We start from the raw sequence: 17,145 nt of genomic DNA, 5'->3' as shown, positions 1-17,145 counted from the left end.
CCACATCGGGCTCCCGGCTCAGCAGGGAGTCTGCTTCTCCCTCTGACCCTCTTCCCTCTCGTGTTCTCTATCTCTCATTCTCTCTCTCTCAAATAAATAAAATCTTTAAAAATAAAAAAAATAAATAAAATAAAGAGGCCACTTGTTGTGATGAGCACTGGGTGTTATATGAAAATGATGAATCACTGAACTCCACTCCCGAACCAGTATTGAACTGTACGTCAACTAACTAGAATTTAAACTTTAAAAAAAGGAAGAAAGAAAAGCATACAGGTTAAAATCTTGGAGCTTGGGGCTTCTAGCTGGCTCAGTCAGTAAAGCATGCAATTCTTGATTTGGGGTCATGAGTTCGAGCCCCACGTTGTAGGTAGAGTTTATTTAGAAAAAAAAATCTTAAGCTTAATTGTTAGCAGGTCCTTTAAAATTCCTCTAGTCCAACTTTTGCAGCACTCTCTTCTTCAACATCCATGACAAAGAATCAGCCACCTTCTGTTCTGAACTTCCCAAGGCAGGAGAGATTCACTAGGTTCCCCAAAGAAGCCTATTATTCCATTATTGAAAGCTTTAATTGTTGGGAGTACAGTCTGACTTCTAACAGTTTCACTTGTAGGTACCAATCATCACCTCAAAGCAACAGTAAAGAAGGCTGCACTATATTCTATGTAAAGTCCCTTCAAACATATTTATATATAAATGGACAGATTCAAACAATGGTTCAAAGGAAGTAAAGAGGATAAGTCTTAAGAATAACATTCACAGAATGTCATCTAAGTCATCCCAGAGGAAGCAAAAAAATTCAGTTCAGAATTACTGGTTTAGGGGCGCCTGGGTGGTTCAGTCGGTTAAGCATCTGAGTTTGCCTCAGGTCATGATCAGGGTTCTGGGATCAAGCCTGGCGTCCAGTTCCCTGCTCAGCGGGTAGTCTGCTTCTCCCTCTCCCTCTGCCCCTCTCCCTGCTTGTGCTCATGCTCTCTGTCTCTCTCAAATAAATAAAATCTTTACTAAAAAAAAAGAATTACTGGTTTAAAATAAGCACTACTACTAAAAGTAATCTCAGAGAATTTTAAATTTTTCAACATCAGTCTTTTTTTATTTAAATTCAATTAACTAACATATAATATATTATTAGTTTCAGAGGTAGAATTCAGTGATTCATCAGTTTTACATAACAACCAGTGCTCATTACATCACGTGCACTCCTTAATGTTCATCTCCCAGTTACCCCATCCCCCCACCTCCCTCCCCTCCAGCAACCCTCAGTTTGTTTCCTATGATTAAGAGTCTCTTATGATTTGTCTCCCTCTCTGGTTTTGTCGTTTTCTTTTTCCCTCTCTTCCCCTATGATCCTCTGTTTTGTTTCTTAAATTCTATATATGAGTGAGCTCATATGATAATTGTCTTTCTCTGATTGCCTTATTTTGCTTAGCAAAATACCCTCTAGTTCCATCCATGTTGTTGCGAACGGCAAGATTCCAATCTTTTGATGGCTGAATAGTATTCCATTGTACATATATATACACCACATCTTCTTCATCCATTCATCTGTCGATGGACATGTGGGCTCTTTCCACAGTTTGGCTATTGTGGACATTGCTGCTATAAACATGTTACTTGAGACCCAGGGGAGTATTTACGGGCCTTTTTAGTTGTATCACAGCAAAATGAATAAAAGCAGATGGTGAAAGGTGCTAGTTTTGAAGACACAATTTTGAAATGATTCTAACCCCTGGCTTTTTGGGGTTTTTTTGTTTTGTTTTGTTTTGTTTTTGCCAGAAGCTTACTTAAAATTAAGGATTCACAAACTCATTTTCATCCGTTTTTCTTTAATCTTACATTTTGAGCCATTATGTGATGTATCCATGTCATAGGCAATTAAAACATGGCCTTATCAGAAAAAAAAAAAAATCATTACATGTGTATCTTTGGGGTAAATACCCAGTAGTGCAATTGTGGATCATAGAGTAGCTCTATTTTCAACTTTTTGAGGAACCTCCATACTGTTTTCCAGAGTGGCTGCACCAGCTTGCATTCCCACCCGCAGTGTAGGAGGGTTCCCCTTTCTCCATATCCTTGCCAACGTCTGTCATTTCTTGACTTGTTAATTTTAGCCATTCTGACTGGTGTGAGGTAGTATCTCACTGTGGTTTTGATCTGTATTTCCCTGACGCCAAGTGATGTTGAATCCTTTTTCATGTGTCTGTTGGCCATTTGGATGTCTTCTTTGCAGAAATGTCTGTTTATGTCTTCTGCCCATTTCTTGACTGGATTATTTGTTCTTTGGTTGTTAAGTTTGATAAGTTCTCTATAGATTTTGGATACTAGCCCTTCATCTGATTAGACATTTGCAAGTATCTTCTCCCATTCTGTCGGCTGTCTTTTGGTTTTGTTGGACTATTTCCTTCGCTGTGCAAAAGTTTTTTATCTTGATGAAGTCCATATGGTTCATTTTTGCCTCTGTTTCCCTTGCCTTTGGAGACATGTCTAGTCAGAAGTTGCTGTAGCTGAGGTTGAAGAGGTGCTGCCTGTGTTCCCCTCTAGGATTTTGATGGATTCTTATCTCACATTTAGGTCTTTCATCCATTTTGAGTCTATTTTCAACATCAATCTTTCAAGTCAGTCTTTCAAGTGCCATCTTTATGATTTTGCCACACCCATAATAATCACTACTATTTAATAATACTTTAATTCATTTCTTAAGTTAAATGAAGTATTTTAAGAGAAATCTTTATATTATTGTTGTAAATGGAAAACCATTATCTATTTGTCATATGCAAACTAACATTAAAAATAAATACATTAACTCTAATGCACCAACCTATTAATCATGTCACGTACCAATGGTGGTATGCATTTCACCCTACCAGGCAAAATGGTTTAAAATATCTACTATAAAGTTTTTTGGAAACATATTAAAGGATTATAAACTTCTTAAAGCATCCCACAGAACATTCCAGATGAAAGGCTTTTGAACTGAAAAAGGTTAAAATCAGTAGGAGTCAAAAAGACCCTGACTACCACTTACTAGTTGTGTGTCCCCATTAAGCCTCAATTTTCACATCTGTAAAACAGGGATTAAAGGAGCAGCTACCTCATGGGGTGTTCTATAAATTGAATGAAATCATGCAATGCTAGAAAGCAAATGAGCCACAATGTATACTAACCACTGTGGTATTAGCCCCTACTACTATTATTTCTGTAGTTTGAGAAAATCTCAAGCATTACCCATCTCCACACAGGCCTTTTTAGGTGGCCTAGAAATCAAGATCTTTAAAGATACTGTATTACATCAATAAATGCAAAATACATTAACATATTTACTCTCTAGGGTAAAAACTGCATTTCAGAGACTAGGTAGAATAGCCATGATACTTCAAAATCCAAAAAAGCATTTCCATATTTACCTATACAAAGAAGTATAGTTATGTTTTATAAAATCCTTTATCCCCAATCTAGCACAGACATTAATGAGAGCTATATCTAAAATACTACACGTTCATATTTATGTAAGTTTCATAAATTCTTTATAAAGAATTTTACAGTAAAACACTTACAAACTCAGTTTTGCAAAGCTCTCTTGTGCGTTATGCTTTTCTCGCTCATATGCACTTTCAACTTCTTTGAATTCATTCTTGATCATTTCCAAATCTGCAACAGCTTCTGCTTGGCTGGCCTTTTCTACCTGCAAAGCGCCTTCCAGGTCTCGAATCCGTAACTACCAGATGACAGAGAAGTAGTTAAAACAAGCAAGGAAATGCTAGCATCAAAGGCTAGTCAAATTGAATAGAGTACTTTATCAGCAGCAGTTTATCATTCATCCAAACACTTCTTCCTTTCTGCTTTGATTTAAAAGGGAAAATAAACAAAAGACAGTGTATTCCCTTTCTCAACCTGTTTAATGGAAGGGAGGAAGAGTGGAAGAATAGTTAACTGTGCTATGGAAATGCCTAATCAAAGTGCCAAATTATGACCTACTATTCCATTTGGATACTTCTTTTATAAAACATAATGAAATTAGTGGTTTTGGAAAACAAAAGGGAAGCATTCTTCCCTTATGAGAAACATCATTACATTTGCATCTTTAGAAACCCATGAAAGTGAACAGATCTTTTTTATTCCTAGAGATTTTTACTGTAGAAAAGTAAAACTTTTATTACCAAATAATACTATTTGACTAAAATATTTATGAGTGTAGTTATATGATATCTAGGATTTGCTTCAAAATGATACAGGGATAGGGAGTAGATGGGGGCAACAGATAAAAAACACAATTGACCTGAGGTAAATCTTTTTTGTTTTTTTTAAAGATTTTATTTATCTGACGGAGAGAGACACATTAAGAGAAGGGACATAAGCAGGGGGAATGGGAGAGGGAGAAGCAGGCTTCCGGCGGAGCAGGGAGCCCGATGCGGGGCTCGATCCCAGCACCCTGGGATCGTGACCTGAGCCGAAGGCAGATGCTTAACGGACTGAGCCACCCAGGTGCCCCAACCTGAGGTAAAACTTGAAGTGATGGCTATGTGCACAGTTCATTTTACCATTCTCTCTACTTTTGTATATTCTTGAAACTTTACATAAAGTAACACTTTGAAAAGTAGATTCCATATAAACATCGACAGTAGAACAGATAAAGTACATTCCCATAAAAGAAAAATATGCAGCTATAAAAAAGCTGCAAAACAACTTTTGAAAAGGAAGTTCTCTCTGTGGTTCTCCATGTGGTGTTAACACAGACTGGAAAAGCAAAGTCCCCATCAGTGTATGCAGTAAGCTATATTTTGGGTAAACAAGTGGAAAAAATTAAGTAGCAGGCAAGAGGGTAGAGCAAAGGGAGAGACAGGAGTGAAAGCAAGAGTTCTCGATCATTTAATATTGTTTTGATTTTTGAACTATGCGGATGTTTTACCTTTTTCAGAAAACTAAATTAAAAATAAAAAAATAGACTGCTAAGGCTCAGAAAAAGTGGGGAGTGGTAGAAAATGCTTTACACTAAATAGAATATAAGCTTTAGAACCATAAAGCTCACATTTAAATTCCAGCTCTACAAATTACCTTATGAGACCTTTGGCATATTACTAAAACTCCAAAGGCCTTAGGTTCCTCATCTGTAAACAATAAATAATAGTAATAATAATAAACAGACTATCTACAGGGTTGTTACAAAGATCTAATGAGATAATACTCATCTAATATATATTTAATATTATATATGTATATGTAGTATTTATTTAATAAATGTTTGGATAAATATTTATTAAGCACTTAATATGTGCCAGGCAGTGAGCTAGTGCTCAAGATATTATATAACAATCATGAAAAGAGACAGTCTTAGTTTTGAGGAGCTCCTAGTCTTTAGGAGAGGAGAGACCACGACAGAATGTGGTAAGTGCTTCTATTACAGCAGCCGGCACAAAAGGCCCTGAAATCAGAGAAGAGCTATGAACAAGTCTCCTGGAGATGGCAAAAGACAATTCGAGGTAAGAAAGATGAAATCATCAAGAAAAGAACAAATGAAAATGTTTTGTAAATTAATCTATATAAATAATAAGCACCAGAATTATTATTTGTAATTATTCAAAAATATTTTGGAATAATCAAAACATTCTTACACTAAAGTAAGGACATAGAATAGATCTGGAGATACAGCTTGGTAAATTTTCAAATTTGGTCTTTTAAACTTTATTTTTCTTTGCTATTTTGTCTAAAACCAATGTTGACAAGTAAAATAATAAATCTAGGAAACATTTTCTTCTGTCTGCATCGCTATCTTCTTTCAGAAAATAAGCACACTCAATCACAAATGATAAATCAATCCAACTGAAAGAGAAATAGGCTTCAAATTAATAATTCTGAGTCAACTCTCTGATTCTACTTTCTCATTTTTATAAGAACAAATTTAACAACAGAATACTTCAAACATACATTTAACTACAGTTTATGATAAGATGGTGATTAATTACAACTATTTAGTAGTCTCATTTGCTTTTAAACTAATCTGAAACTGAATTTAACTAGATGTACCTCATTGAAAATACTTGTCAATATTTATAGATATACGGTTCAAATATAAACTTTGGCTTTTTTTCTGAGTCATACCATGAAGCTTTAAAATTAATCAAATATTAATTTTACTTTTTATTTATTTTTTTTAAGATTTTATTTATTTATTTGACAGAGAGAGACACAGCGAAAGAAGGAACACAAACGGGGGAGTGGGGGAGGGAGAAGCAGGCTTCCAGCGGAGCAGGGAGCCTGATGTGGGACTCATTCCCAGGACCCTGGGATCATGACCTCAGTCGAAGGCAGACGCTTAACGACTGAGCCAGCCAGGCACCCCTCAAATATTAATTTTAAACTATATAAGTAAAAAATATACATGTAACAATATTTATCTTATAGCTATTAACTATATATCCCCAGGTATAGATTATAACTAGAATGAAAAACTTAATTTTGAATTATACTTCTCTCATAAACTTAAAACTTTTGCCTTATTGCTTATTGACGCCATTTTGGGTGATTCAATCATTTAAAAAAAAAAAAGGCTTAGGGGCACCTGGGTGTCTCAGTCGGTGAAGTGTCCGACTCTTGATCTCAGCTCAGGTCTTGATCTCAGGGTCAGGAGTTCAAGCCCCACATTGGGCTCCAAGATTAACTTGCACAAGTTTGCTTAAAATACAAACACACTCAAATACATGGGTCTGAGAATTTTGCAGGTAAAGGGGGCATTTCATCAAAGATAAAAGTTTTAAAAATTTTTATTATAAAATTCTTATAAGCTTAGTTGCATCCTATATTAAGACCTGTTTAAACAATAATGTAAAATTTTTGCAAGTTTTATTAATTAAAGTTTAATGTAAGGGAAAAGTCTAAGTCTTAAAAAAAAAAAAAATCTGAATTAAATTAAGGAACTGCGGGGCGCCTGGCTCAGTCAGTAGGGCTTGCGACTCTTAATCTCAGGGTTCTGAGTTCAAGCCCCATGCCGGGTGTGGAGCCTATTTTAAAAAAAAATTAAATTAAAGAACTTAGATTTCCAGAACTTTATATGAAACTTTATACACAACTTGGCCATGAGCCAGACGTGGTCCGTGGGCAGTAGTTTGCCAACTCCCAGTTGGAATGCCTTCACTTTTCTGAGAAATTACTTGTGATTCTCTAAGACGTGGAGGACACTTTCCTTAGGATGACTTCAATTAATTCCCCTCCAGATTTAATCTTTATTATGCTCTCACAGTATTTTAGTATTTTATATTTCTATCTATACATTTATCTGTAGATCTATATAGATGCAGATAAATATACAGTATTTCTGATAATGGAATTAAGTTCCAAGAGTAGTTTCTTCACCTTTATAACTTCAGTTCTTATACAAGTGATAAGCAATGTGCACAGGATATATACTCAATAAACGAAGGTGCATATTTTTTTAAATGTTTTCAAAAAGAAATTCATCCCATGGCTGTTGATGAAAAGAACATTCTGATCAGCAAATCTTTCTATAAAGGCCAGATGGCAAATATTTTGGACTTTGCAGGCCATAATGTCTCTGTCATACCATCCCCCTTTGCCACTGCAGCACAAAACCCCCACGGCCAAGACAAAGCCTCTCTTGAACAGGTGGTGGGTGAGATACGGCCTGTGGGCTGTAGTGTGCCAAACCCTTCTCTAGCAAAACCATCCTCAACTATATCTTGGTAGCAAATAGAGTAATGAGTGTCTTAATAATATGCCACCCGTTTTTTTTTAAATTTTATTTATTTCTTTATTTATTTGAGAGAGAGAGCACAGGGGAGAGGCAAAGGGAGAGGGAAAGAATCCTAAGCAGAGGGGCGCCTGGGTGGCTCAGTTGGTTAAGCGACTGCCTTCGGCTCAGGTCATGATCCTGGAGTCCCGGGATCGAGTCCCACATCGGGCTCCCTGCTCAGCGGGGGGTCTGCTTCTCCCTCTGACCCTCTTCCCTCTCGTGCTCTCTGTCTCTCATTCTCTCTCTCTCAAATAAATAAATAAAATCTTTAAAAAAAAAAAAAAAGAATCCTAAGCAGACTGTGCACTGAGCTCAGATCCTGTCACGGGGCTCGATCCCATGACCTTGAGATCATGACCTGAGCTGAAACCAAGAGTCAGGGCCTTGATTGACTGAGCCACCCAGGCGCCCCTATGCTACCCATTCTAAACGTAAACCTTACTTCTCTGAACAGAATGCTGCTTTTCCCAACTTAATAAAATCCATACAAAAAAATTTTTTACGTTTTACCTGAATAATTTCAGAATTAAATTTTGATTCCAAATGTGCGGCCCTCTCTGCTTCAATATTTTCTTCTAATTTCCTCACTCTTAGAGTAGTTGCCTGAAAACAAATTAAAAGTTTAAACTCACAAACGTTGGCATTTAAAGTAGATATGGATCTTTGCAACAACAATGCTAAGCAACATCGGTCACTTACAAAAAGACAAATATCATATGATTTCACTCATATATGGAATTTAAGAAACAAATCAAATGAACAAAGGAAAAAAGAGAGAGAGACAAACCAAAAAACAGACTTAACTATAGAGAACAAACTGATGGTGACCAGACGGGAGGTGGGTGGGGGATGGGTGCAATAGGAGACGGGAGTAAGAGTACACTCAATCATGATGAGCACTGAGTAGTGCATAGAACTGTTGAATCACAACATTGTACACCTGAAACTAATATAGCACTGTATGTAAACTATACTGGAATTAAAATTAAAAACTTTTAAAAAACGTGAATATGGATCACAGTTTAGATTACTATAGCCTCGTTTTTTTCTGCTTTTGCAAGAGTGTGAAAGTCATGTTAAAAAATCATGTGAAAATCATGCTCGGGAAGAATGCACCAGACCTTGCTTTTTTTTTTCTTTTTTATTGATGTATGATCTATATATAATAAACTGCACATATTTAAAAGTATGTAATTTGATAAGTATATATATATATATATATATATATACACCCATAAAATCACTGCCATAATGAAGATAAGAAATACTTCTGTGACCCTTAAAAGATTCCTTATATCTCTTGGTAACTTCTTCATCCAGCCCTCACCACCCTACCCCCACCCCCAAGTAACCACTGATCTGCTTTTTGTCACTATCGATCACTTCGTATTTTCCAGAATTTCATATAAATTGAGTCATACAGCATGTACTCTTTATTGCCTGGCTTCTTTCTCCCAGCATAACTATTTTGAGATTCACCATGTGGTTGCATTTATCAATAGTTTATTCCTTTTTATTGTTAAAGTGTTCCACTGTGTTGATACACCACACCGATTTATCTATTTACCAGTTGATGTACATTTGAGTTGTTTCCAGTTTGTGCTATTACAAATGAAACTGCTATGAGCCTTTGTGTACAAGTGTTTGTATGGGCAAACACTTTGATTTCTCGGAGGTAAAAAGTGAAGGGAAGAATGATGGGGTCACATGGTAGGTGTATGTTTAATGTTTTATGAAACCCCCAAACTTTTCCAAATTGCTTATAATTTTATACATCCTCACCAACACTTGGCATGGTCAATTTTTGCTTTTTCATTTAGGGGGAGGAGGGGGCTTAAGACATTCAAACAGGCATGTAATGGCATTCCATTTCAGTTTCAATTTGCATTTCCTTAATGACTAATGACACTGAGCATCTTCTCATATATTTATTTACCATCTGTATATCTTCTTTGGCGAAGTATCTGTTCAGATCTTTTCCCCATTTTTTAATTGGATTGTTTGTTTTCTTATTACTGAGTTTTGAGTTTATATAATCTGCATACAAGTCATTTACTGGATATGTGATTTGCAAGTACTTACTCCAAGCCTACAGCTTGTCTCTTCATACTGTTAACAGTGTCTTTCACAAAGCAAAAGTTTTCATTATGATGAAGTCTACTTTATCAATTTTCAGGCAAGAGTCAACTTCTGGCCAGAATCAGAAGTCAGGAGCCTTATTTCTGAATGCCAATTCTGTTGAGAAAATGCAAGCCTGGGAAGCACTGGATTCCTAGTCCCAAAGAGCAAACTGGTCATGACCAAAAGCCTGTTGGGGGCTGGGCAAGTAGTGCTACAGGGACCGCCACTGCAGATGTCTTAGGATAACAGTAACAAAGCCATGCCTAGAGTCCTATCTGTCCAATAAAGATGGTTCGACAATGACGGAGTAAGGAATTACTAATTTGATTTCCTTTTCAAGTAACTTCTGGACAAGAAATAAGTTTCTATTAATTATCTTTACTTTATCATTTAGCCTAAGCTGAAGTTTTTTTTAAATACACACCTTGATTAATTGGTTTTTCCTCTTTCCTTCCACAATTTTTTTTTACAGAATCTCAGCAAGAAGGAACATAAGTAAAAACTGGATAATTCACAAACAAGCCGTCTGTGAATAGTAAATGACTATACTTTTCTTTGAGCGAAGGAGATTCCTGTAATATCTTATTATAGACTAGAGTATAAACACAAATATCCCTTCTTCTCTAGAGGCCTTTGTAGACACCTCTTGCTACTAATGGCCTTCATAATCAAGAAGCAATTCTGCTTCGGGATTCAATCACTCTGTGTTTCACAGATATGAAACTCACAAAATATATTTTTTTACACTGACTTATTTGCTTTACTTAGATTTTGCAACCCTGTCAATAATATTTCTTAATGAGTTAACTCTCTTAATGAGTTACTAAAAAAGACTTTTTTTCTAGAAGGCAGACAAAGCAGTAAGTCCAAATGTGATCTTTTGGGTCTAAAGATAAGTTAAACCCAAAACAATAAAATGATTTTTTAAGTTAGTAGAGTATAATATCTTTAAAGGTAAAATCTGACATTTATATCCTATACTACTAGAGTATTTTGAAATAACAGGCATTCCACTGAAAGATGAAACTGGTAAATATTCATAATTTAGTCTGATAACTCAAGACTTGAGATTCAAAAAAACTGGAAATGAAAAATATAAAACTAAGGAGTATTATTACTTTTTTAGGTGTAGTTATAATTGGTATTGAGGTGCTTTGGCTGGCTCAGTTGGTAGATTATACAACTCTTGATCTCAGGGTCATGAGTTCAAGCCCCACATTGGGTGTAGAGCTTACTTTAAAAAACAGGTTTTTTTTTTAATAATTGGTATTTTTTTTAACTCCTATCTTTTTGAAATATATACTTAAAGTGCTCATGGATGAAATTATATGATGTCTGGATTTGCTTTCAAATAACAAAGCTGGGAGTTACAAGAAGAAGTTGATATTCATGAAATAATACTGGCCTTTAGTTGATCACTGTTAAAGCTGAGTGATAGGCACATGGGGTTCATTTTAGTATTCTCTCTACTTTCATGCATGATTAAAATTTTCCATATTGAAAAATTTTTTAAACAGAAACCAAAGCAAAGGAAGTATGGTGGGAAAGTATGGTGCTGGTATCATTATTTACCTAACAAAATTATGTTTTGATGACAAAAAATCATTAGAATGAATTAAGCCATTCATGCCTAAGCAGAAAAAGTCAGTGGGAAGGTGGGAGTTTAAATCAATCAATTCCTACCTATATTGTTGAAATATTAAGAAAATCAAAGCAAATATTCCCTCCATACTCACTACCACCTTTCTCAAAACATGTTTCACACCAAATATTAGTCCCATGGGATGTGATTAGCTATTTTATGAAAAAGCAATTTCATCATTATAGGTGTGTGAAAAACACAGAATTAAAGCCAAACAATTTTACTAAAGCACTTCTCAAAAAGTTAACATGACAATCTTGAAAAGGAAGAACAAAGTTGGAAGACTCACATTTCCTGATTTCAATACGACTTCAAAGCTACAGTGATCAAAACACTGTGGAACTGGCAAAAGGACAGACATATAGATCCATAGAAAAGAAGTGAGAGTCCAGAAATAAACCCATGTATCAATGGTCAATTGATTTTTGACAAGAGAGCCAAGACCATTCAATGAGAAAGAATCATTTTTTCATTAAGCAGTGCTGAGACAATGAGATATACACATGCAAAAAAATCAATTTGGATCCCTACCTCACATCATATATAAAAATGAATTCAAAAGGATCAATGGCCAAATATAAGAGCTAAAACCATAAAACTCTTAGAAGAAAACACAGAATGACCTCAAGACTCGGCAACAGATTCTGAAATATGACACCAAAAGCATGAGCCACAAAAGAAAAAAAAAAATAGATAAATTAGACTTCATCAAAATTTTAGATTTTGAGCATCACAGAACTTTATCAAAAAGTGAAAGGCAACCTAGAGGACAAGAGAAGATAATCATGTATCTGATAAGAGTCTAGTATGCAAAATATACAAAGAACTCTTACAATAAAAAGATAAACAATTCAATTCTTTAAAAAAATCAGTAGGGGAGCCTGGATGGCTCAGTCAGTTAAGTGTCTGCTTCTCCCTCTGCCCCTCCCCTCACTCACTCACTGTCTCTCGCTCTCCCTCAAATAAATAAAATATTTTTTAAAAATAAAATAAATAAAAAGTAAATGAGTAAAGGGCTTAAATAGACATTTCTCCAAAGAAGATATGAAAATGGCCAGTAAGTATATGAAATGATGGCCAACATTATTAGTTATCAGGGAAATGCACACCCAAACCACAAAGAGATATATCTTCATGCACACTAGGCTAGCTATAATTTTAAAAAATGGAAAATAACAAGTACTGGCAAGGATGTAGAGAAATTGGAAACCTCATACATTACTGGTGGGAATGTAAACTGGTGCCACCACTATGGAAAACAGTTTGTCAGTTTCTTAAAAAATTAAACAGAGTTACCATATGATCCAGCATGTCCACTCCTGGGTATATACTCCAGAGAAATAAAAATGTTCAAACAAAGACTTATACACAAATGTTCATATCAGCATTTTTCATATTAGCCAAAAGGTAGAAACAACCTAAATGTCCATCAACTGAACAAAATATGGTATATCCCTACAATGGAAAGTTATTCAGCCAAAAAAAAAAAAAAATTAAGTACCAATACATACTATGACATAGATGAACCTTGAAAATATATGTTAACTGAAAGAAACTAGACACAAAAGATGACATTTATATGAAACGTCCAGAAGAGGCAAATCCATAGGGATAGAAAGTGTGTTAGTGGTTGCCAGCAGCTAGGGTGGGAGGGAGGAATGGGCAGTGACTGCTAATAGACATGAAGTTTCTTATTGGGGTGATGAGAATGTTCTGAAATTAGATAGTGGTAATGGTTACACACTCTGTGAATATACTAAAAACCACTGAATTGTATACTTTAAAAGGATGAATGTTATGATATGTGAAATATATCTCAATAAAAGATTAAAAAACCCTGAGTGTAAGAACCACAATGTCAAAGAAGTGACAGCCACCTAAGTCAAGCTTCTTGATTTCTGAAAAAAAGTTCCCTCTAAATGCTGACTTTTGAGTCCTTAGAACAAAGGATCCCCACTGATTTTAGGTCTAAAGCATGGTACCTACTACAGCAGAAAAATTACTATGTTTAGCCAGATTAAAATGAGCATTACTTTAGATAAGCCCAATACTAGTTTAAAACAAAATGTTTTTAATGTAAACCCTAAAAAATGAAGTTCCTGACCTCAAAAAATTAAAAATGACTTCTCAGTATGCTCGTCTTAGATTCTGTAAGTCAGAAGTCTAACCAGTGACAAGAAAATAGCCTATAGGCATTGAGAATAAAAAACTAGAACTAGCAAAAAGTTAAGAAAGACAGAGGGAAGAAACCAGTCTAATGTTCATTTTCTTTTCAGATTCCAAAAAGCATATGCATAAAGCTTCTCTTATCAAAATAACAGTCTTACATTTTATTAAAACACAGAATATTCAGTCATTCCATGATAAAAGATTCAACAATTCAACTCTTTTCATTTCTTATGTGTATGTTATGTCATATTAATTAATTATCTGATTTTCACTCCAAAAGGCAAGAATAGGTTCTGTTATTCCTGCCCTAGACCAAAACTAAATCGTTCGAAATAATAAACCAGAGATTACATCTTTATTTTCATACCTTCCTGCTTTGAATGAAATGTCCAGAAGAAAACAACTTTATAAACTGTTACTACTAAAACTACTGATTAATCAGTAAGGACAACAACAACAACAAAATCTTCAAATCTTTAAACAAACTCCTTTCAAGAGGAGGCTTTGTTGATAGACATAATTAAATTAAAGCCCTCCTAATAAATATTTTTTTAATCTTCAAGTCTGGTGAATTAATTCTTATATCCAGCAGAGGGTGCTAAAGGCACATCAATGTGCTGTTCACAAAAAATTTTTTTTCCAATACTACCTAAGTGAACCAGTACAATCATAAACTGTCTCATTAGTATACAATCCTAATGTAATCAACAAAGCAAGGGCAGAAATCATAATGGGATTCAGGTTAAAATACACAATCCAACACACATTCATATATGCCACAAGTCAATTTAAGTATATAAAGGTTTGCCTAGAATACAACTATTACACTCTACTCTGTTCCCCCAACATTATGAACAAAGGAGTTCTTTGTATAACACAAAATGAGCACGTATTTTATCATTTAGCTGATTTTCATGCCCTTTCCTACCGCAAAATACCACCAAGGGATTTTTATTTCAGTAAATACTACATGTTCATCATGACTATTTTTTTATTTTACAATTTGTATCTCATTAAATCACGTTAAGCCCAATTAGGTAATTTACTCCACTTAAGAAAAGGGGACATTTGTCTGTGAAGAAGGTAAAACAGGGAAGGATGTCTCCTGTTCCTCCCTTTGTTACGTGTTATTTCATCATAACACAGGGTATGAGCTGCCAACTCCAATTCAGCAGCAGAACTAGCCAAACATATCCAGACCACATTTGTTCTCCACACCGCATCTGCTCCCATGGCCTCCATGGGCCTGTTCCGAAAGTCTCATAAAAGTTATGAAAACAGATGTATACACTGCTGAAGGACTGGGCCAAAAAAACACCTCTAACTACGTTACTTCCTCCTCAAAATAGAATAGATCTAGCTCAGAGGATATAAGTGAACTTAAAGGAATTAGTCAAGCAGCAAAACTTGGATACACAAAATTTAGTCCACTAAAATGGACAAGAAAAACAGGGGAGGAACTGTCACAAAAGTGCATCCTAGAGATTTCTCAGTAATACATTACATAGCAGTGTTTCCAAAACAGTTGTGCAAAGTTTACCCCAGAAAGTCAACAGCTGTATAAATAGAAAGTGGCTGTTTATTTAACTGTTTTTCCAGATTTTATCACCTGATATTTCCCATCAATGGACACTTTCACAGTAACTAATATAGTAATAATCCATCTTCAGAAATATAATTCGAAGGAACTGAATCATCACAGACTAATCATTATTTTAGTAGTAACTATTATTCTGTTATAGTTTAGTGACTGTAAATAATTTATTATATGTTTGTTAACAACTAACTACAATACTTATTCCTACCTGTGTGGGGGGGGGCAGATAAAGAGTAGCTATTGTACTTCAAGATTTTAAAGTGAAAATCTCATAGTATTTTTTATTCCAAAACAAAACAAAACTCTTGAAGTGTCAAAGTCCCTAAGTGACAAGTGTCTGAACAACAGAAGCACCATATCACATCACTTAAACTGAGTCATATATGGAAAGACTGTATATGAGTCCTTTATTATTTATTATCCTGGGGGTAGCTGGCTGGCTCAGTCAGTACAGCATTCAACTCTTGATCTTGGGATTGTGAGTTCAAGCCCCATATTGGATGTAGAGATTACTTAAATTAATTTAATTTAATTTAAAAATAAATAAAATTACACAGCAGTTTCAAGAAATAGCCAAATGTACCAATATTTAGAGCGGTCCATGCCCATCATCTTGGCTTGTGGTTAACTGTGCAGTTAAGCCTCAAAGCTAGTCACTGAGGGCAGCAACAATCAGGGCCTTAACAGTCTCAGAACATAACATAACAATAAAAAAATTAAAAAAAAAAAAAAACAGTCTCAGAACAGACCTATGAAGCAACCTGACTACAGGTATAAACTGGAGAATACTGCAAATTTTTATTCACCAGGAATGCATAATGAAGTCTATCACTCAGATTATAAAACAGTTTAATGAATAAAAAAGAGCTTTTGTTACTGTTGGGTATAATAAAAGAAACCACAGAAAATGAAAATAGGAAATTTCAGAATTTATAGGACACAAATTCTCGTCATAAATTAATTTAGCATCTCTAAAAATCATTTTTACCTCTCCTGGCAATAAAAACTTCAATATTTAACAATTTTTTTAATTAACTCCCTATTTTAAAGTCCATTATGAACAGAAATACAAAAATGTGCAATACTCCTAAGCACAATTATATAACCCAGGTGATTTCATCATTTACCCACTTGGTAAGCAGTAATCAACACAAGTAGGTGTTGAAAAATAATTCCTACAAACACATTGAAAAATAATTCCTACAAACACTTTAACAAGTGAAATCAGATGAGGTTGGCTTCACAGACAATAGGAAAGGTGAGAGTCATTTTTCTTTTCCTTTTCACTTGAGTACAGTCTACATAAAGAGAAAAAAGCTACACTCTACCCTGCTTTCTGTTACTGTAATACAGAACATGACTGACAGAAGCAATTTGGAATTTATTTGCAGGCAGTTCTCTCTCCACTGTAATCTTCGTGAGATTTCTCAGTTCTCTATTAGGTTTGCATCTTCTCTTTTCTTTTTTCTTATTGAGTTAAGTTTATTTCCCATGATAAAAAAAAAAAAAACCTCCCCTAGTTGTAAAGAGGTTTATAAAAGCCACAGATATTTCTTTTTCCAGTTCACTTTTCCCTTGGTTCTGTGGTATCTAGCACCACATTTATAAAATTGGATTGGGAGATCACTTTCTTTTTTTAAATCTAAGAAACCATTGATCTGTGTTAAGATAATTAAGCCACACAATGGTATATAGTTTATCAGATTTTTAAAAAAATACAAATCATATATATATATATATATATATACAGCTTTGGTCCAGGCACACTAAAATCACCATTTCATGAAATGCAACTGTTAAAAAGCTTCACTAAAATTTAAAACATTGATTGGGCTACATGTCTATTATATTAGTTACTTTATTCTGATATTACTG

The 17,145-nt window shown here is 34.8% G+C and overlaps 1 protein-coding gene across 2 annotated transcripts in view; it reads right to left on the bottom strand.

Annotated features, from left to right (window-relative positions):
• Nucleotides 1-17,145, bottom strand: part of CCDC171 (coiled-coil domain containing 171) — a 314,512-nt gene that overhangs the window by 232,186 nt on the left and 65,181 nt on the right. For both annotated transcript variants that reach the window (XM_028107327.1, XM_088018937.1), the window contains exons 7-8: nucleotides 8,252-8,344; nucleotides 3,552-3,712 (exon numbers count right to left, since the gene is read on the bottom strand). In XM_028107327.1, coding sequence (XP_027963128.1) covers nucleotides 3,552-3,712; nucleotides 8,252-8,344 — 254 coding nt within the window. The remainder of the gene's footprint in view (nucleotides 1-3,551; nucleotides 3,713-8,251; nucleotides 8,345-17,145) is intronic.

This window comes from Eumetopias jubatus, unplaced genomic scaffold (genome assembly GCF_037043125.1).
Source record: "Eumetopias jubatus isolate StellerSeaLion01/CBP00866 unplaced genomic scaffold, mEumJub1_p1.0 scaffold_15, whole genome shotgun sequence".
NCBI lineage: Eukaryota > Metazoa > Chordata > Mammalia > Carnivora > Otariidae > Eumetopias > Eumetopias jubatus.
This window is presented reverse-complemented; position numbering and strand designations above follow the sequence as displayed.